The sequence below is a fragment of the Hyphopichia burtonii genome (assembly GCF_001661395.1).
Source record: "Hyphopichia burtonii NRRL Y-1933 unplaced genomic scaffold HYPBUscaffold_1, whole genome shotgun sequence".
NCBI classification, from domain to species: domain Eukaryota; kingdom Fungi; phylum Ascomycota; class Pichiomycetes; order Serinales; family Debaryomycetaceae; genus Hyphopichia; species Hyphopichia burtonii.
The window spans coordinates 1,153,981-1,174,679 of NW_017963728.1; the positions used below are offsets into that span (position 1 = coordinate 1,153,981).

Sequence of the window (20,699 nt, forward strand, 5' to 3'; positions counted from 1 at the left end):
TTCTTCCTTCTTTCCTATTCAATTAGTTATCATTTATTTATATATAATAGCGTCTTGAAACTCGGTTTCTGCGCCCTGGTCAACTGTACTTCTAGCTACTGTAATTACTCTTATTTGTTTATTTATTTATTTATATCTTTTTTTTTTTTTTTGTGGTGCACGGGTGGATTTGGGGTTGGAGATCACTGAGGAAGTCAGGAATGGGAAAACTTAAACGAATAAGTATAATCTTCTTTAAACCACCAGAAAGTATAAGACGACAATGTCTAATCCAGTCTCGAGTGGCTCCAACGGGGGCGGGCTTAACATCAGTTTCAATGATTCTGCTAATTCAAACGCTAGTAGTAGCGCTGGTACTAATCAGCCGCCCAAAAGTCCAAATGCTAATTTGAATGCTTCTACTAATTCGAGTTCAAGTAATAAAGAGATCATTAGTGATTTGAACCAATCTCAGGATTCAGAGTCGGCTAAGTTGTTGGAACTGGAAAGAATACAAGGGGTCTTGAATAGTGACGGGTCGTTGGATTTGCTTCTAAACCGCTTGAAACAAAGTATCACTACTGGAGATGAATTTGCTAAATATATAAAGAAAAGAGCGTTGATTGAAGATGATCATTATAACCAATTGAAGAAATTTGCTCTGATCACTAGAACTTCAATGAAGACATCTCAAAAAATTAAAAATGATTCTTTTAGTACTAAATTAGATCAAATTATTGAATTTGATGAAAAATTATTCAATGTTGGTTCTTCATACGTCAAGGCTTTAAACGTTATGTATGATGAGTTAAGTTCTTTATGTCAAACCATTAGTAGGTCAAGAAAATTGATCAAAGATGAAGGTAAAAGAAAAGAAAAAGAATGTATTGACTCTATAATGGCTGCTGAAAAGGCTAAACAAAAATATCATCATTTATGTGATGATTTAGAAAAATTGAAAACTTCTGATCCAAATAAGAAATCTTTTTCTTTGAAAAATAAGACGGTCGAACAACAAGAAGACGATTTACAAAGAAAAGTAGATTTGGCTGATCAAGATTATAAATCAAAAGTTAATACTTGCAAGAAATTAAAAGATGAAATGTTAATGATTCATAGACCAACTAATTCTAAAAAATTGAAAAATTTAATCTTGGAAACTGATATTGCCTTGAATGTTCAATTACAAAAATTCGCAACTTGGAATGAAACTTTAATTATGAATTCAGGGGTTTTAATCAGTCCTTTACAATCAAGTAAACAATCAATGAAAGCTTTGGCTTCCTCTATTGATAATGAAAAAGATTTATATCAATATTTAATTAAATTCGAAAAACAACCAACTAATAAATCATTAGTACCAGTTGATTACGTGGTTCATCCTTCTTTAGCAAGAAATCAAAAACCAATTTCAAATAAACCATTTTTAAATAATAACTTACAACCAAAACAAGCAAATAATACCTTACCTTCTCCAAATCGTAATCAAGATATGTCAAATAATACCTCCAATCAAACCAAACCAATTGCATCTCCAAATCCTTCATTTTACGAAAATAATCATAATTCCAACCATGATGATCAAAGTAATCTTACTTATAATTCATTAGATCCTGCTAGTAATGCAAATACTCCTGATTTAAATGGTCCTAAATCTTTGACAAGTCAAATGAATCATTTGTCCCAACCCACCTTTGGTGTATCGATTGAGGATGTTATACAATTTGCCGGTATAGACAACGTTCCCTTGGTTGTTAAAAAATGTATTGAAATCGTTGAATCTTATGGTTTGGATATCGAGGGAATCTATAGAACAAGTGGTAATAAAGCAACAGTACAACATTTAAGAGAATCTATCGATAATAAATTCACTAATTATCTTTTAATTGGCAGCAATATCGATCCTTCAAATATATTGGATGCAGATATCTATTGTGTTGCATCTTTATTGAAACTTTATTTGGCTTCTTTACCAGAACCATTATTAACAAGAGAATATTATCAATCTTTTATCGAAACCGTTAAAGCTTCTGATGAAACATATATCGCTAAAAAATTACATCATTTGGTCTTCAATTTACCAGATGGTGCATACTTCACTTTAAGGGCTTTGATTTTCCATCTCAATAAAGTTGCCGCTCATCAGCATCTAAATAGAATGTCAGCAAAATCTTTGGCCATCATTTGGGGACCGGCACTTTTAAATGATAATTCAATGAGCCCTCAAGATTTGAGCTATAAGAGTAAAGTCGTTGAAGAATTAATGTTGATTGCTAACGAAATTTTCGATACTGAAGATTAATTCAGTCTATATATTCTTTTATTTTTTTATTCCCCTTTTCTATTTTATATTCTTGTTTTCTGTTTGTTTCGTCTTTCTTCTCCTTTCCTTGTTCTTTTTCATTTCATTTTTCATTAAAGTTCCAGTTTTCACCTATATATATTTTACACTTTAATTAATAACTTTCTAAATAAACAAAAAAAATAAGTATATTACATTTATCAATACATTAAATAAGTTGGCTTATTATTATGTCCGTTCGAACTTTTATCCCTTCCGTTCTTTGAATTCCCATCACCGCTGTTGCCATTATTATTATTATTAATATTATTATTATTGTTGTTGTTGTTGTTGTTGTTGTTGTTGATGTTGTTGTTGTTGTTGTTGTTGTTGTTGTTGTTGTTGTTGTTGTTGTTATAATTATTACCATTATTGTTGATCTTCCCAAAATTGAATCTTGGTGGCTTGATCACTTTATTCATATTCTTCATTTTGAAGTTATTCTTATAAGCCGATTCTTTTTCTTGCTTTTTCTGTTCAAGTTCTTCAAGTTCTTTCTCTCGTTGCATCTTTTCTTCTTCTAATATCTTTACGTAATCTTCATCACTTATTCCTTCTAGTTTTCTCTTGATGTCTTTCAATTCTATTCTCAAAGTCTCGTGGAACTCGGGCGAGTCGATTATCTTTTCTTGGATATCCTTATCCACTATACTCAACAAACTATTCGTGTTATTACTATTAATACCTCTCTCCGTATTGCTTCTATCCTCATTCTTGCTTAAACGTTGATTAATAATCTCCCCTTGGATCAATGCTCCCATCTTCCCCTTATTCTTCATGAGTATCGAAGGATCATTTTTCACCTTGTTTTCAACCATTAGCCTTAACTTCAATAATAAATTGGAATGGGTTTCCGATTGCTTGAAATTTTCTAATAACTCCTTTCTTTGCTGATCAAATGATCCATTTTTTTTATAAACTGTAGTTAGGTTCTTATGGTCGGTTATTTTAACGGAGCCTTCTCTCAGGGTCCCATTCTCCTTAGTTTCTCTAGGAGCCATGTTCACAGTTGATATTTCAGAGTTATATATATGTATGTAATGGTTTTTTTTTTTTGTTACTTTATTCTCAAACTTCAGTGCATAAAAAACGGAATCAGAGCATATCAATATCTTGAAAAACACGATCTTCAAGCTATTTGACGAAGCGGATAGCTGCTATAAACGGAACACATGACTGAAGACATCGAGATAAACAAGAATGTCCTTAGCCTTGGGGATTCGCCTTTTGGGGCATCCCTGTTGGTGGTAACTGCATCACATTTGAGTCCTCTACATCCCAGATCGGATCAACATAAGAATCAGCATAAAAGGATTAAACCAAACTTAGCTCATCCTAAAGAAGAAATATTGTCTAGCTCTAATGAAGAGGAAATTAACCGTTTCATTGAATGTACTCTTCATGAAAAGCCGCTTGGTAGAAGTTATCAATCATGTTATCAAAATATTCGATGCCTTGCTTCTAGAGGCCGAACACAACAGACAATGATACTGGATAAACTTTACAATAGTGTTGAATCGTATTTCAAGGAAGTTGAACTTCTGAAATGGGTTGAAGTACTTCAAAATGATGAGCTAATTGAAATAGTTCAAAATCTAGTTTTACTATTCAGCAATTGGGATCGCAAATTGAAAACTCTATTTAAAGTATTCAGCTTCGTGGCTTCTTTCATAAGCCAAAAGAAAGGTGGTAATATAAAGGTTTTCGGCTTCGATCTTATATTGAAAAATTTTTACGATTGTAACGAAGGAAGCGAAGAGGAAAGGGCGAGAGAGGAGAAAATCATCCGTGCAACTTATGGTATTCTTCGGCTATATAGGCAATATGCTTGCATGAGAGGTGATTCTCCAATTGGAGATCTTGTGGAGAAGTATTTGATGTTCGTCAAGCAATTGGGTACTAATGGTAAACTCGTAAGTAAGTTAATTCATAAGTTTCGTGAAGAGGACTATCAAAGAATTTTAAGTACATGGGAGGGAAACTATATAAAGCATTGTCTTATTATTTTTTCGAGGGAAACCGACTTACTACACAAGTCTGGGTTAGATCTTAATGGAATCACCAAAGACATCTACCAATTGAAATTCAATTTAATATTCGAAGATTTTTCGGTATCATTAGATAAAGGATTGCCTGAGCTTATTGATAATGGTTCATACGAAGAAGTGACACATTTATCTAAAATGTGTGAAGAAGCTGATGAAAGATCCTCTTTAAACACACAAAAAACATTTGCATTTTCGTGGAGTAAGATTATTGGAGTAAGATTACAATCAATGATAGATGAGTACAAAGGATATGGGGTGACACAAGCAAATCCTTTGGCTTTAATAAACAACCTCACAAAATACATGGAAGACCAGCAGGAAAGTTTGAAACAGTTTCTCCCGGTGAAGCAGTCTCCAAGCTATACCCTTCAAAAAGTTGTGGAAAAGAGAGATTATTATGAAGAGTTCATTTTTGAATTCAGAACAGTTGTAAACAAATTTTTCATTGATAAAAATAACAATACTTTCATAATGCAACAATTATGTAAATTTTGTGATTTACATTTGAGATCGAGTAATTTATCAAAATCAAGTGAATTCATTAAAAGTTTTGCAACAATTTTCAAAAGTCTTGGTAATAAAACGGATTTTCTCACCTTATATAAAAGAGATTTATCAAAAAGATTATTACTCAATAGATATCGTGACTTGGAATTGGAAAAAGCTATGATAAATGAATGTGCTAGACACGTTGGTGATGATGATAGTATAGTTGAATTGAAAGGAATGTTTGATGATCTCGAGAGCTCGACAGCAAACTATAGTCATGTTGAATCGATCGATGATCAACTTGGTATTGAGTTCAATGCATTAGTTTTGAATAAGAAGAATTGGCCGGACGTACCCAAAAATGATTTCGAACTTAATATCCCTAATAAACTTCATAATGTGTTAAATGAGTTTGACAGCTATTTCAAAAACCAAGGAGAAAAAGCAAAGGGTAAGATACTTGATTGGACTAGTTATAATTTGCATCAATTGGTTTTGAGGGCATCTTTTAATCGAGGAGATAAGGACTTAGTAATCAATTTACTTCAGGCAGTCGTTTTATTACTATTTGAAACCGACGATCGCATTGAGTTTAATAAAATTGCATCTACCACTAATATAGAAGAAAGATTTTTGAAAAATGTTTTATCAAGCTTCTGTACAGAAAAGTATAAGATATTGATTCATGATCCAACGACTAATACTTACACTTATAATAGATTTTTCACTGACAAATCCGATCGAATCAAATTACCTCTATCTAGGGATAAAAATGCCGCTAAGAAGAATTCTAACGAAAGCATAATGAGCTTAGACGCTGAAAAGCTCTCCAAAAATCGAGAATCCGAATTCCGATGTACTATAATTAAAGTGATGAAAGCAGAAGAGAAAATCATGTACTCCGATCTTTTAGCCAAAACAATATCAATTGTTGAGAAAAGATCACCAGTGACAATTCAAGATATCAAGAAGCATATCGAAGTTTTGATCAATCAAGAATATATCGAAAGACAACCCGATGGCCAAACTTTAGTCTATATTCCTTGAAACTCAATCTCTACATCTTTATTATAAGTAAACGTTTATTATTCTTAGTTATGCGAATGAATAGACCGGAAATGAAATGAATTGATGGATAAATAGAAGTGTTTTAAATATACAATTTGATTAGATTGGAATATCTTCTGGATCTGGATTGTAAACCCAGTGTTCACCAAAAACTGGAATCTTAGAGTAGAAGGTGTTTTGGAATAATGGAATACCTTCAGTGAAGGTAGCAATACCACCAGCAACGGCACCTCCCCATAAGGCCAAGTTTGGAACGTAAGATTTAAGAAGAGGAATGTTTAAACCAGCAACTGATTTAACAGTTTTGTAAGCAGGACCTTTAACATACTGCAAAAGTTAGTATTGGTTGGTTCGGTGTTTTTCCCATCTCTCTATACATACTGAAACCATTTTGAATGTGTAACTACTTAGTCTTATCTTGTCTAGTAACTAAGTTTTGATATTTTCATCTCAGTTTCTAGCTCGCTCAGTGTGAAAATTTAGTATTCGGGTTCAGCTATTGGTTGAGAAGAGAATTGGGTTTCGCACACCACTATAAACTACCTACTATACTCTACAACTACTAATCTTTAATAAATAAATATGCATGTGTATTAAAAAAGCGTATGATTGAATAAGGCTAGTATCGAAATGAAAGGAACAAGTAGGATGGAATAAATAAGACTCGTGATGTTATCATAAGTGAAAAAAATAATAAAAAACAAAAAAAATTGAATTTTTGCAATTTTTATCAGATACGTTAACGATTCATAGGTTGCTTAACAAGCATCGGATTGCGAGAGAATGTAATCGACGGTTTGACCAACGGTTTTCAAGGAATCCGCTTCTTGGTCTGGGATTTGGATATTGAATTCATGTTCAACTTCCATGATCACTTCAACAACATCTAAAGAGTCCAAGCCCAAATCACCGATGTATGAGCTTTCGTCCTTGATTTCGGTGGCCTTGACTTTGTTGTAGCCTTCTAAAAGTTCCAAGATTCTTTCTCTGGCAATATCTTTAGTTAATGGGGGGAAACCGGCATAAGTACGAACAAATGATTGGTTTATGGTGGCTGGCGAAATCACCTGTTTTCTGGCAACTGGGGCCATTGGGGCTCTGACGGATCTTAATAAAGCTGTTCTAAACATCTTATAGCTAATGGTAGTTCAACTGGTCTTCAACTGAATTGACTAATGGCCATTATGATGTTTTTCAGTGGTTGAAAAGCACGAAAAAACCTTCGCTCAAGGTGGTTTTGGCGCGACATTTCACGGTGGAAGAACTACTTTTCGGTGATTCGCGACATTTGTGCTCCACGACATTTTGAACCATCCAAAAATTTTCACCTTTTTCAACCTTTTAAAGCATTACCTTATAGCGTTATTACCTTGATAACAGGAGGATGTTCAGATCTGTGTTGAAAAACATTAGGCCCGCGGTTGCCCCATCCGCTGGTTTGGCCAGAAGCACACCAATTAGCTCTTATCTCCAATCTATACGTACCAATATTCCAATAGTTAATACGATCTCCCAGCAGCAAAAAAGATATGCAACATTAAATCAAATAAGAAAAGGTAAGCATGACACTCCGGTGAAGGAGTCCAAGTCCAAGTCTCCAGATTTGGAGGAAAACCCATTCAAAAAGGGAGTTGTGGTGAGAGTTATGGTGTTGAAACCAAAGAAACCAAATTCGGCTCAAAGAAAATGTTGTCGTGTTAGATTAACTAACGGTAAAGTTGTTTCAGCATTAATTCCAGGTGAAGGTCATAATTTGCAAGAACATAATATTGTTATGATTAGAGGGGGTAGAGTGCAAGATTTACCGGGGGTCAAGTATCGTTGTGTTAGAGGAGTTTACGATTTAGCCGGGGTTGCTAATAGAGCTACTTCAAGATCTAAATATGGGGTTAAAATGCCTAAACAATAATCAAATTCATTAATGTATATATGTTATACTGTAAATAGAGTCTAATAAGAAACAGAAAAGAAAAGTATATGTATTAAACTCTACCAATATCGAATCTTTTACCGCTAGCGGTTTTTCTATTTTCAATAAGTTTACCATCATCATCAACATTTTCAGGTTTAGCTCTATTCAAAATCTTCAAAAACTCCTTCACTCTGAATCTCATTCTTGAATGCATGTAAGCTTTTGAACATTTAATGTGATAATGGAAGTAATTTCTAAAAAATTGAATATGAGAAATACAATTATCTCTTCTATCACCTTTAACAAGATGTCTTGGGAAAAGAACAAAAGTAACATAACCTTTGTTATCGTTGTTTTTATTGCTGACGACATTTTGAATATCTAAAGGAGGTTCCTTATGGGAATATAATACTTGGGGAGCAGTTTGAACTGATCTTTTTCTTGCATCAACAAATTCTTGTAAGAAAACTTTACCAAAAATTTTATCGGTTTCATCCTGGAAAATAGTAGAGAAAATAACAGTAACTCTATCAAAAGATGGCTTAATGTAGATACTTTCTTCAGATCCACGGTAATTGATCACTAAGATTGGTTCATTTGTTAATTCTAATTGGACATCTTCTGAATAAGTATTCAAATTAGCATATTTATTACTTAATTCATCAAATCTATTGAAAGCTTTTTCAAAAGCAGAAGCAATAGAGTGTCTTTTCAAAAATGATAATTCACTAATTAATTGTAATTTTGATTCTTCCGATTCATTAATTATATCATCAACATTTAAAACTAATGAATAATTATATCCCCCTTCAATATCATTATTGCTTAAAATTGTCAATGATTGAAAGTGGGAATATTTCCCGTTTAAGTATTCAATAACTCCGTATTTCACTAAATCTTCCCAACATTTCAAATATATTGAAATTAACAATATATTTTTATTATCTGGTAATGTGGAAATATGATAGGTTGTAAAATCAAAATCGGTGATTATTCTGTCTAACGATTTTGAATTCTCCGTTTCCGGGAATAACTTTTCGGTTAATGTTTTCTCAATCAACAAATTCTTCTGTTCAATTTGTAACATGACTCAATGATTTAATCAATTCAATTGATATGGTAATCGTTTTGCTCTTTTATCACCAGGGTTGACTACGTTTTTCTATTTTTTGCCTGAGTGTTGTTCAATAAACCACACCCGTACATCCGCATCATGTGACCATATTCAACATTTGCAAATTTCATTTTATTACAACTTTCTACAAAAGCTTTTTATCTAAATGTTTATAAGTATATATACTAGAGACATGTAATGTCGAAGCGCATAACAGGAATGCAAAGGTATGAACATGGATTTAGAGACAAAAAAAAAAGTATAAAAAAAAATGGAAAAAAAAGTGGAAAAAAAAAAAAAAACTATATATGAAAGGAGAAGAATCATTAAATCTTTAAAGTGATTCGATTAATGAGCTTCAGTAAGGAGGTTTAAACAATGTTCATCTAAATCTTCTATTTTGTTGAGGCAATCCACCTCTATGTAAGGCAGGAGCATTAACTTTATTTTTCAATAAGGTATGAACATTTTCTCTTGCATTTGGATTAGCACCAGCAAGAGGAATGGTACCTTTTTTAACATTCGATAAGTTTGGTTGTTTTTTATGACTATTAGATCTGGATAATTTCTTTTCTTTTTCTTCTTGTAATTCTTTAACTTTTTCGGTGACAATTTCACTCATTTTAGGATCAACATTACGATATTTAATTAACCAAGGGTGGTTTAATAAAGTATCATAAGAAGGTCTTAAATCGGGATTTTTATTCAAACAAGATTTGACAAATAATTGAGCTTCTTTTGAAAAACGTTTCGAATCTAATTTTGGAGGATCACCATCAACAATGGCACTTAGTTGACTGAAAATATTATCGTAAGTTTCTGCAGGATAAGGATAATGACCAGCAGCAATTTCTAAAATGGTTAAACCCAAGGACCAAATATCCGATTGAATTGAATAAGTAGAATCATCTGGATTAACCGACTTAATTCTTTCAGGAGCCATATAACTTTGACAACCAATATTAGTTTTAGCTAAAGAAGCAACTAAATTACCACTTACCCCAAAGTCACATAACTTAACTTTACCTAAGGTATTAATTAAGATATTTGTTGGTTTAACATCACGATGAATAATATTATGCGTGTCCTTTAATTCTTTTAAACCTCGAATGACACATTCGGTGATATAAGCCAAACAAGGTTCACTAGTAACACCAACGTCTTTGGTATAAATTTTATCTAAAGAACCACCATCCATATGTTCCATACACATATAAACTGCACCTTCAACGAAAAATGCCCCATAAAAATCAACAATGTAAGGAGAATCACATTTATGTAAGATTTCCAACTCCATTAAAATCTGAGTGAATTTGTTTTCATCCAATTCCAAACGAACTTCCTTCATGGCCATGGTTACGCCAGTTGGTTTATGTAAGACTTTGGAAACTGTACCATAATTACCGTGGCCTATTTCGTCCAAAAATTCCAATTCATCCAAAGAAATTCTAAATGACGAGCCGGACGAAAAATCAACCCCTTTTGAATGCAAAGAAGCTTTACCGGCAAAATTAAGCGATCCTGATTTGATATCAACGTATTTTGAATAATTTGCAAATAATCCGTGAAGTTGCTGTTTTTTCGAATCGGCACTATTCGATTGGTTTGAATTGGGTAATGGTTTCGAATCAAGATTTGTTTGAGAAGAATTTGAAGATGAAGAAACAGAAGAAATATCCGACGTATTCCCAGAGTTGTTCCCGGTTAAATCAGATAAATTCAACGACAAATTTTTTGGTTTTCTACGTTCAGATAATTTTCGGTTTAACCCAGAAGTTGCGACATCGTCATTACCGGAATTTGAGTCTTGTTGAGGGGATTGGTTTAAGTTTAAATCTGGCATTGATATCTTCATTCCTCTTCTTTGACTCAAAGAAGGTTTTTTGCTCAAGTCAAACGCTTGTGCTTTATCCGGACTAAAAGGTAATCGATTGATTGGGTTGGTTGGATTGGTTGGGGTTGTTGCGCCCGAAGGAAATTGGTAGCTTTGTTGACGAGGAGAATTAGGTAAGGGAGAAGGAATCAAATCCTTAGCGGCAGCGTCACTCTGAGAAAGTGATCTTTGAGAATAATCTGGATGTTGAGCAGAAGGTGACGTGTGGGCCGAGTGTTGAGGAGATTGTAACGATTGGCCCACGGTTTGGTCCAAGTTGGGGGCACTCATAGAACTAAAGTTATTAATGGGGGGAGAGTTGGCATTCGATGGCGGTGGTTTATTGATACGATTCTGTTGAAATGCTTTTATTCTAGCCTGAATATCACTAGATAATTGCCCATGACTAGATGAAATTGGTGGGGAATTCGACTCCTTAGGAGAATTGATCGAAAGCTGGTCAATGGCTGAAGTAACCGCATCCCGGTTATTGGAATTAGATGAACTCATCTTATATTTAGGACTAGCCGTATGATTATCGTTATTTTCGTTAGACATTGATCGTGAGAAAAGGGATTTTTCTATGGAAAGCCACGCTGGATTTCTATAATTGAAGTGAAAAATACAGAAAGTAGATAATAACGAACCTACTAAACCCACTATATGAACCCACTATAAGAAACCACTATAAGAAACCACTATAAGAAACCACTAATTAAACAAACAAAACCAAATGAACAAAAAAAAAACCAGTAAAAAAAAAAAAACCAAAAAAAAAAAAAACCAAAAAAAGACAGCAACGGTGCACACTAATTAATGTAAAAGGGGAAACGCAGCAGGATCAAGTAGCAAAAGTATTAGCCTGGAGAATCAGGAAACAATATAATTAACTAGAAAGTGGGAATGGTAAAACAGTAACGTAAGGAATGACTGACTGACTAGTTATAGCTATGATTCAAAGAAAAGAAAAGAAGTATTGGCCTGTTTTTTTTCCTTCCCTTTTTAAAGAAAGAGAAAAAAACTGAGAGGGTCGCCCGTTTGACTAACAAAAGGGAAAAAAACAAAAAAAAAAAAAACTTTTAAATTGGTAAAAGGGACGAAAACCAAAACAAAAATCTATTTTAAAAGCTGGAACAAACCCAAAGATTGCTTTGGTTTAGGGTTAGCTTAGAGGATTGTAGGGGGATGTAGAGGCTTATTGGGTGTTTCATCGCATCACGTAAAGCGGTCCCAGACAGTCTGGAGGACGAGTAGGAAGATCAGTTGATACTGCGCCTAGGAAAGAGTAGCCAGACAAGTAGCCAGTCCCGTGTGCCCTGATATGTCATCATACTACAGCTGGTACCTTACTTGTGCTTTTAGGTACCGCTAGGAACATTCTGGGTATACGAGAGTTGTCAAGCATCATATTGTTTTAGACTCGTCTGGATACTAATCCAATGAACAAACAAAACAACAAGTTGGTGGCAGAGGTCGTGTTGCCACTTGGAATACTTAGCAACCTGGCTCATCGATGAGCTTCCATCCAAGCAAGCTTTGCTCCAGCTGGTGCAAAGCGCTCCGATCAAGGTATCGGGCTTTCTGGGCTTGGACCGGATTTCATTTTTTGCAATTTCATCTACTCTTTGTATCGCTATTAGATCATAGATCTGGTATTGGCTCATGTCGCCAGAATGTCGCGGGGCTCGACCTTTTTGGGGGCGCGCGACATTGTTCCTCCCAACTTTGTCTTTTTTTTTAGCCGCCAACTCTTCTTCTTGTTTGTCTTCTTTCTTGTGTTCTTTCTTGTGGTCTTCTTTATCTTCTCTTCATGAACAATGATCGGTTGAGAATCCAGATCAACGACTACGATACGTATCAGTACCCGCCGCTGGCCTTGGACACCCTCAGAGACCGCGTCACCCAGGTGCCCATCATTAGAATCTTTGGCTCTTTGCAGTTGCCCCAGCTCTGCTATAATGTCTTGATCCACGTCCACAACTACTACCCGTACGTCTTTCTTGACTGCTTCGAGAAGGACCCGGAGCTCCTACACTCCCGCAGCCACCTCGACTCGCTTGTTGGCATGTTTGAATCAAAAATCGCCGAATCGTTCTCGAAGTCCCCCGCCGCTAAAACCGACCAGGACCACTTCCTCGACGGCGCTCCCAGTAAAAGAAAGTTCATCGCAGATGTCCAGGTGTGTAAAGGGAACTCGATCTATGGGTTCCAACTCGGTTGCAGGCTCTACTATAAAGTATCCTTCTTGTCCCCGCTATATAAAACGAGATTCACTAAACTCTTCAATGATGGTCTCGTTTATTCCAAAACCAAATCACTCATCTATGAGGCCCATCTTCCTTACACCCTCCAGTTTCTCACCGACTTCAATCTATACGGGTGCGATTGGCTAGAAGTTTCAAATTGCTATTTCAGATTACCGCTTATCAATCAAAATATAAACCTGGCGCAGAACTTGACCTCTTTGAAAAACTTCTTAAAACCTTGGATTTCCTCCAAGAATCTATTGGATCCCAAAAATTTCGAAAGAATCGGAAGATCGCTAATCGAAGCTGATATCTTATCTAATTTCATCTTGAATAGATCTTTGCTCCGGCCCCAACTCATCCATAATTCTTTTAACACTCCTTCCAAAACTGAAAATATCATTAGTTCTCTACAATACGTCCATAATGATATCTTATACCAATGCAATCTAAGAAACTTCGAATTCCCTAATAATCATGAATTTGATAAAACCTTTGGTGATCAGTCGTCCATTCATGAAAACCTCGACTTGTTAAACTACATGATCCAATTAAACGGTAGATCCCCTACAAGCCATCCAAACACCTACTATGATCAATACTTGAAAAAATCTCAACTCCATACTGAAAGTTTCCCGACTATCTTTGATTTGCTTGATCTTGATTTGAATCTAATGCATTCCCCTACAATGGATAATCTGTTTGACTATGATCGCTTATTCAATACTCAAGCTTCGGCTTCTCCTCATACTTCTCCAATAAAGGCGTCAAAGTTAGACAGTCTTTTGAAAATTAGCTTCAACTCTGATTTCTCAGATGAACTGCAAGTGGAAGATATACCCCTGCCAGTGGAAGATATACACCTGCCAGTGGAAGATATACACCTGCAAGAGGAAGAAATGCACCTGCCGGTTGAAGAAAATGAAGAAATCGAAGAAATCGAACAGCTCCCGTCACGTCACGAAAACTCGTTCTCCCAACTTGATGATTCTACAATCTTATATCAGCTTACTCAGAAAAAGAAAAGATCCCATTCACAAATCGACTCCAAATCTGAATCATTTCAAAAAACAAAAAAATCACCTTCGCAAAATGTAATTGATTTGAATTTCAAAGGTAGTCTTTTCGAAATTCCAGTTCCTCAAAGCTTACAGAAAGATAATTTGATCAACTCATTTCAAGATTTAGATATCTTGAAAATTAATTACCAAGATCCTTTTTATGATAACTCATCCGATTTACCCTCGAAACCGTTGATTTTTTCAAATAAAAAAATTACGATTCCTTTGAATAATAATCAATCTATTCAATCTAATTCAATTTCTGCTCAAATCTCCCACGAAGCTAGGAAAAAATCAAAATCAGTTCCAACAGTTAATAAAACATCCAATTGGCTCTATACCCTCGAACCTCCTTCAAGATTAAGTATGAAAAACTGGTTATCAGATGAAATTAAAAGAAAGTCTAAACGAAATAAGTTCAAATCGCAAATTGAACCAGGCATAACTCAATCAAATAACTATAAATATTCTTATAATTCTGGTAAGATTGATAGACAATCAAGTTCTTTCATTGCACTAACCAATTTTATATTGGAGATCCATGTTAACACCAATGATAACAATTTACCAAATCCTGAAATCGACCCAATAACAGCAATTTTTTATAAATTCATTGATTCAAATAATATGTTTGAGAATTTAGATAATCCAGTACCAACATTGGGGATATTAATCTTATCTGACTGTCCAAATCGATTCAACAAAGTTAATCCGTTTTTAAACAACGATGAACCAACAAAGGTGGAGGTTTTCGATAACGAATTACAGATGATCTTAAAGCTTATTCTGATTGTGGAATTATTTGATCCCGATATTTTATCGGGTTACGAGATTAATTCTTCAAGCTGGGGTTACATAGTGGAAAGGTTTAAATTAGTGTATGATATGAACTTACTATTTGAATTAAGCCGATGCAAATTTAAAAGTAATGGAAAATTCGGTGATCGGTGGGGGTTCCAACACACTTCCAATTTACAGATAAATGGAAGACATATGCTAAATATTTGGAGATCTTTAAAAGGCCTACAACTTACTAGTTATTCAATACAAAATGTTGCCTATCATTTACTTCATCAAACACTTCCAAATTTTTCAAACTTAAACCTCTCAGATTGGTTTGAAGGGAATTATAATCAAGTTCTCTTCGTCTTGAAATTTTACCAAAAAAAAATTTCGTTGACTTTGAAGATTTTGGATTTTCAAGAAATTATTCTTCAAAATATGGAACAGTCAAGGCTTATTGGTATTGATTTTAACTCGTCTTTTTACAGAGGTTCTCAATACAAAGTTGAGTCAATACTTGCAAGAATAAGTAAATCAGAAAACGTCTTGCTTAATTCGCCTTCCAAGCAGCAAGTGCATAATATGAGACCGATCGAGTGTATTCCTTTGATATTAGAGCCAGAATCGAATTTTTATAAATCTCCAATGATTGTGCTTGACTTTCAATCTTTATATCCTTCCATAATGATTGCTTTTAATTATTGCTTTTCGACGTTGGTTGGGAAATTGAACGGATTCAAAAACACCAAAAACAATATTGGATATTTAAAACATTTACATCTCGATCCCGGTATTGTGGATTTACTTCATCGTAATGATGGTTTAAATATTTCTCCCAATGGCTACGTTTTTGTAAAAAGCAATTTCAAAAAATCCATTTTAGCCAAAATGTTGGAAGAAATTCTCGATACAAGAATCAATATCAAATTAATGATGAAATTTTTTAAAGATGATAAAAATTTAATCAAACTATATAACTCACGTCAATTAGCTTTGAAATTAATTGCCAACGTGACTTACGGTTACACATCTGCAACTTTTAGTGGGAGAATGCCGAATTCAGACATAGCTGATGCAATTGTCTCTACAGGCCGTGAAATTTTATCTCAATCAATTGAGTTAATTGAAAACGCAAACTATGGTGCAAAAGTTATCTATGGGGATACAGATTCACTTTTTGTTTATTTACCTGGTAAATCAAAAGAAGAATCATTTAAAATCGGTGATTCACTTGCCAGGCTTATCACGAAAGAGTTCCCTGACCCAATAAAATTGAAATTTGAAAAAGTGTATCATCCTTGTGTTTTATTGGCTAAGAAGAGGTACGTTGGTTATAGCTATGAATATGAGGATCAAATTGAACCGAAATTTGATGCAAAGGGTATCGAAACTGTTCGAAGAGATGGAATCCCGGCACAACTGAAAATGGTTGAAAAGTGCTTGAGGATTTTATTCAATACAAAAAACTTATCCCAAGTGAAAAATTACACTTTGACCCAATTTCAAAAAATCTTATTTAACAAAGTTCCAATAAATGACTTTTGTTTTGCAAAAGCTGTAAGGTTGGGAACTTATAAAAACGATAAATACTTACCGCCTGGTGCGATAATTGCAACCAAAAACTTAATGAAAGATCCACGGAATGAGCCTCAATACAAAGAGAGGATTAAGTACGTTGTAATAAAAGATTCAACTAAGCCTAGAATAAAAGATCGATGTATAACTCCTGAAGAATTCATCGAATCTTTCAAAACAAAAAATTCATTTACTCTAGATTATGATTACTATATTACCAGGGTTTTGATCCCTCCATTAGAAAGAATCTTCAACTTGATCGGTGTTGACCTTCAATCATGGTACAAGGACTTACCCAAATTGAACAATTTCGCCATTAAAGAACGGGACATTTTGAATGTTTCTAATTTTATTAAATACAACTCATGCTTAAACTGTGGTGCTCAATTGAAGAATTTCAATGATTTGAATCATATTTGCTACGATTGTATAAAAAATGAATTATCGCTAATGACAAATGTCTCTGTTTCAACCAAAATGAGTCAATTTAAATTACTTCTGTTAGTGAAAAGTTGTTCTAACTGTATGTTGAACAACTCCTTACAGGTTGGAGTAAACAACAAAAATTTTGAAGACAATTGCAATAATAATGACTGCACGGTTTACTTCGATAAATTTAAAACCTTAAATACAATACAACTAGAGCACAAGGAGAAGGGCTTGATATTGGATGATCTTGAATGGTAAATATTCTATTCTTATAATTAGTTATTTTCTTTTTGCGTTTTTTTTTTTTTCGGTTCTAATAACTAAACCTTGACAATTTTGCATCATAGTTGACTTCGTTGTAGTCCCAATAGAAAGATAATTCGGATGTTGCATTACCAATTTTACATTGATCAGCGTAATTTACGCCTTTTAATCTATCGTGAACGTAGTTTTCAAAATGATGAAACTCACAAGAGAAACCAGGACCGGAAGAGCAATTTTTGATTGGTATTACTGCGTCATTGACAATGTATCTAACGTAACTAGAATCATCATTGCATTTATACTTTTCGGTGTAAACTCTTGCTCCTTGAGGGACCATCTCAGCATGATGATAAATGTTTGGATAAGGGATGTACTCTGGAGTTAAGTCATTTTCAGGTTGAAAAATGCCAACTGCTGCTAGGTAATTTTCAATATCAGTATCATGGGTAAAAGAAAGCCAAATTTTATTATTTGAATCTGAATCCTTCAATAAATTTAATGAAGCGTTGAAAAGGACGCTACCTATTGGTAATACTGCAGAGTTGCCATTACCGTCATAGTAGTATTGTGATAAGTCGATGTAGTATTCATTTTTAACTAATTCATCCTGAGTGAATAAATCACAAAATGGAGATGAACCTCTAACGTTAATTTCATAAGCACACCAGTCAAAGAGTAATTGAACATCATCAGTGGTCAAGTTCAAACCTTTGTTCTTTTCCAATAACCGTTTTTGAATATCTTTAAGGTAGTCAAGGTTATATTGATCGATAACGGTTTGCTTTTCCTCTGCATCCCAGGCCGAACACGAACTAGCAGGAGTCAAGGAATTTGCACCCATTTCATCATCCTCTGACAAAATGACCGTTTTAAAATGTTCGGGGTCATACTGGTCACCTAAAAAGCCTCTTATGAAATACTGAGATGTTTGCCAAACTCTTGTATTACTAGAAGTGAAAACCGGTAATACCTCTGACTGGTTATATAACGAGTTGTATCGTGCTCTAAAAGCAGCACCGTGTCTTAGAGCATCTGTAGTACCCGCATAAAGGCCATTGGAGTTTTCTGGAGTTGTTTCCATATCATAATACGAAGGGTCGGTTACAAAGTACTCATAATCGTTTAAAAACTGTAGAGGGCCTTGGAAAATATTGGCGTAGTTATTGAACTTGTCCATGATTCTTTCAAACTTCTGTCCCTTGTTTGTCGTTGGGAACCTCTCGCCGTGTCTATGAATCACTTGAACTTGTTCAATTGAACATTGAGATGGTATATCAGTCGATATTCCGCTACCGGTGGCTGAAATATACGGTCCTTGACCACCAAGATAACGCACAATATTGTATTGCTGGACTGAGGATTGTTCTGGAGTTGCCAACTGCTGAAATACAGTTTGCCCTGAGGCTATAAGACCCCCATTGATTAGCTTAGATACCGAAACCATCTTTAAAGTACCAAAATTATGCTAATGGTTCAATTCGCAGGAAACTTTTGACCCTTTATATCACTTTTCCCAAAAGTTTTCAGATAGAGCAATGCCGTTGTTTCGTAAATCCCTCGAAGACTAATACGGTAATAGAGCTGTAATGAGTTTACGAATTGTTGATTTAAAAGGCTTCATTTATTGAAAAGGCCTCTTTTTTTGCTCTTATATGCGCATAGACTGCAAAAATCACCAAAATTACTGAGATAAAGTATGGACTGGCAGATTATTCGTACAAGTTGAGCTGTTATAGAAAGGCAAGGCAGCCTACAGATCCAATGGAGGTTCTTTTATTTCTCTTGTTCACTCGTATTCTTCAGCATTCATGCTCCATAACAATTTTTCAGAAGCTCGTTAAAGTCTACAGCTCTCCCTGCACCCTTCTATTTCGCTCAGTCACCAAGACGTATTGGGGTTCTAATCCTCCATTCATCGATCATTGGTCATTCCATGACCAATGCATAACCATTGCATGTCCATGGAACATCCACTCTACGCTCATCTCGAGTCCATCTCATCGGTCTATTTATGTCTCATTCATGTCTCATTTGCACTCATTTCTCCTGCCATTGTGTCCTCTAATCTCATCTTTCCACTTAGTCCCCCATCCTTTACCCATTCTACTTCTACTCTTTCATACACCCCCTCCTACACTTTCTCCTACGCTTTCCCCTACGCTTTGTCTCTCTCTAGTGCCTAATCCTTAATTTTGTAGACGTGCGCAAAAATCAAAATGGCTAAAAAAAAATGTTAGCTCGCCGAATAAAAACGAGTTGTTTCGCCGGATCATCAAGAACTTCCTACTTCTTTTTGATACTCCAACCAAGTTGCAAGAACATAGCATCAAATTGACACCTTCCCCAGTCTCCACTCGATACCAGTTGTGTGTGATTCAGGACCGGATTATCCTAAGTACCCCAGGAACCCAACCCATCGACTCCAGAAGTTATTGTATAAACCAATTGTCTAATTTTTCTGTTTGATTTGTTTGTTCCACGCTGTTGAATCTTATTAAGCATCGGTTTAATCGGTTTTGTACACTTTTCTCTGACAAAGTCTTTCATTCACTTTCTCGCTATTCGAATCAAGTGAAGAGTTGGCTTACATTATTGTTGTTCTTTTGAAAAATCTGTTGAATTGGCTGTACAACCTTTGTTAAATAGGCTAATTATCTTGTGATTAGAAACATTTTATAGCATTCTTCCATATTCAAAGTCTTGCATCTTACCTAATCATCATGTCTGTTACCGCAAAAGACTCTAGCAAAGAGTCTCGTACTGTTAGTACCCAAGAAGTTATGTTTTATATTCCTAATCTAATCGGATACCTTCGTGTTGCAACTGCCATTATATCATTTGTTCTAATGCCAAAACATCCAATATGGACCTTGATTTTTTACGGAATTTCTGGTTTCTTGGATGCTTTTGATGGTTATGCTGCAAGAAAATTTAATCAAGGTACAAGATATGGTGCAGTTCTTGATATGGTAACCGATAGATGTGCAACCACTTCTTTAACTTGTTATTTATGTGTCATCTATCCATCTTACTGTTTCCTTTTCCAATTCTTAGTGTCTTTGGATTTGGCTTCTCATTATATGCATATGTATGCTATGATGTCAAGTGGTTCCTCATCTCATAAAAATGTCGATAAAAAACAATCTAAATTATTGGCTTTATATTATAACGATAGAACAGTTCTCTTCATCGTTTGTCTCGTTAATGAGTTATTCTATGTCGCCATTTACTTACATTATTTTGACTTCTTTTGGATTGGTACCGTTATTGCCTGGTTAAGTGCTCCAATTTGGTTTTTCAAACAAGTTGCTAACATTGTTCAATTAAAAGGTGCTGCTCTCATTTTAGCTAATATCGATGCTAGTGAAAGGTCAAATAAATCTGAATAATGGTTTTCTTAGTTCTGCTTTCTTGTTCTGTTTTCTTTTTTTGTTTCATAATCTTTTAAACCTAAATCTGGTTGTTTTAATTAATTTTAGTGTATTCATTTCATCTCCATTTTGTCTTGTTTTTAATA

General features: G+C 34.6%; 12 protein-coding genes across 12 annotated transcripts; 6 read left to right on the forward strand and 6 right to left on the reverse strand.

The window, feature by feature from the left end:
• Nucleotides 1–262: 262 nt before the first annotated feature.
• Nucleotides 263–2,281, forward strand: RGD1 (Rgd1p; the record flags this gene model as incomplete). The annotated part of the gene is made up of 1 exon (XM_020218109.1): nt 263–2,281. One exon carries the CDS (start codon nt 263–265, stop codon nt 2,279–2,281), a length of 2,019 nt encoding a protein of 672 aa, XP_020078867.1.
• Nucleotides 2,282–2,703: 422 nt separating this feature from the next.
• HYPBUDRAFT_96020 (uncharacterized protein) lies at nt 2,704–3,261 on the reverse strand (the record flags this gene model as incomplete). The annotated part of the gene is made up of 1 exon (XM_020223961.1): nt 2,704–3,261. A coding segment is annotated over one exon (558 nt), but the record flags the coding sequence as incomplete, so codon positions are not given.
• RTT101 (cullin) lies at nt 3,198–6,345 on the forward strand. Its single transcript, XM_020222866.1, has 2 exons — nt 3,198–6,249; nt 6,303–6,345. Exon 1 carries the CDS (start codon nt 3,493–3,495, stop codon nt 5,902–5,904), a length of 2,412 nt encoding a protein of 803 aa, XP_020078869.1. The 5' UTR covers nt 3,198–3,492; the 3' UTR covers nt 5,905–6,249; nt 6,303–6,345.
• On the reverse strand, nt 5,924–6,364 carry HYPBUDRAFT_174420 (ubiquinol--cytochrome-c reductase subunit 10). The gene is made up of 2 exons (XM_020222865.1): nt 6,307–6,364; nt 5,924–6,252 (listed from the first exon to the last, which is right to left on the reverse strand). Exons 1-2 carry the CDS (start codon nt 6,313–6,315, stop codon nt 6,025–6,027), a joined length of 237 nt encoding a protein of 78 aa, XP_020078870.1. The 5' UTR covers nt 6,316–6,364; the 3' UTR covers nt 5,924–6,024.
• A 145-nt stretch (nt 6,365–6,509) lies between these two features.
• ACP1 (Acp1p) lies at nt 6,510–7,073 on the reverse strand. Its single transcript, XM_020220480.1, has one exon. It carries the CDS (start codon nt 7,014–7,016, stop codon nt 6,684–6,686), a length of 333 nt encoding a protein of 110 aa, XP_020078871.1. The 5' UTR covers nt 7,017–7,073; the 3' UTR covers nt 6,510–6,683.
• A 168-nt stretch (nt 7,074–7,241) lies between these two features.
• Nucleotides 7,242–7,834, forward strand: HYPBUDRAFT_132217 (mitochondrial 37S ribosomal protein uS12m; the record flags this gene model as incomplete). The annotated part of the gene is made up of 1 exon (XM_020219474.1): nt 7,242–7,834. The coding sequence occupies exon 1, from the start codon at nt 7,310–7,312 to the stop codon at nt 7,832–7,834; it is 525 nt and encodes a 174-aa protein (XP_020078872.1). The 5' UTR covers nt 7,242–7,309.
• A 73-nt stretch (nt 7,835–7,907) lies between these two features.
• ARC35 (Arc35p) lies at nt 7,908–8,924 on the reverse strand (the record flags this gene model as incomplete). The annotated part of the gene is made up of 1 exon (XM_020218114.1): nt 7,908–8,924. The coding sequence occupies one exon, from the start codon at nt 8,922–8,924 to the stop codon at nt 7,908–7,910; it is 1,017 nt and encodes a 338-aa protein (XP_020078873.1).
• A 409-nt stretch (nt 8,925–9,333) lies between these two features.
• Nucleotides 9,334–11,334, reverse strand: PBS2 (mitogen-activated protein kinase kinase; the record flags this gene model as incomplete). Its single annotated transcript, XM_020218300.1, has 2 exons — nt 9,334–9,422; nt 9,462–11,334. The coding sequence occupies 2 exons, from the start codon at nt 11,332–11,334 to the stop codon at nt 9,334–9,336; spliced, it is 1,962 nt and encodes a 653-aa protein (XP_020078874.1).
• Nucleotides 11,335–12,634: 1,300 nt separating this feature from the next.
• On the forward strand, nt 12,635–17,176 carry REV3 (Rev3p; the record flags this gene model as incomplete). Its single annotated transcript, XM_020218198.1, has 1 exon — nt 12,635–17,176. The coding sequence occupies one exon, from the start codon at nt 12,635–12,637 to the stop codon at nt 17,174–17,176; it is 4,542 nt and encodes a 1,513-aa protein (XP_020078875.1).
• Nucleotides 17,177–17,212: 36 nt separating this feature from the next.
• On the reverse strand, nt 17,213–18,764 carry HYPBUDRAFT_151409 (histidine phosphatase family protein). Its single transcript, XM_020220481.1, has one exon. It carries the CDS (start codon nt 18,624–18,626, stop codon nt 17,232–17,234), a length of 1,395 nt encoding a protein of 464 aa, XP_020078876.1. The 5' UTR covers nt 18,627–18,764; the 3' UTR covers nt 17,213–17,231.
• A 327-nt stretch (nt 18,765–19,091) lies between these two features.
• HYPBUDRAFT_151410 (uncharacterized protein) lies at nt 19,092–19,425 on the forward strand (the record flags this gene model as incomplete). The annotated part of the gene is made up of 1 exon (XM_020220482.1): nt 19,092–19,425. A coding segment is annotated over exon 1 (212 nt), but the record flags the coding sequence as incomplete, so codon positions are not given.
• Nucleotides 19,426–19,902: 477 nt separating this feature from the next.
• On the forward strand, nt 19,903–20,571 carry HYPBUDRAFT_146201 (CDP-diacylglycerol--inositol 3-phosphatidyltransferase; the record flags this gene model as incomplete). Its single annotated transcript, XM_020219947.1, has 1 exon — nt 19,903–20,571. One exon carries the CDS (start codon nt 19,903–19,905, stop codon nt 20,569–20,571), a length of 669 nt encoding a protein of 222 aa, XP_020078878.1.
• Between the last annotated feature and the right edge of the window lie 128 nt (nt 20,572–20,699).

Bases quoted from the DNA above. Each gene is read 5' to 3' on its own strand.
- RTT101 (XM_020222866.1), top strand. From the start codon at position 3,493: ATGACTGAAGACATCGAGATAAACAAGAATGTCCTTAGCCTTGGGGAT.
- ACP1 (XM_020220480.1), bottom strand. From the start codon at position 7,016: ATGGCCCCAGTTGCCAGAAAACAGGTGATTTCGCCAGCCACCATAAAC.
- HYPBUDRAFT_151409 (XM_020220481.1), bottom strand. From the start codon at position 18,626: ATGGTTTCGGTATCTAAGCTAATCAATGGGGGTCTTATAGCCTCAGGG.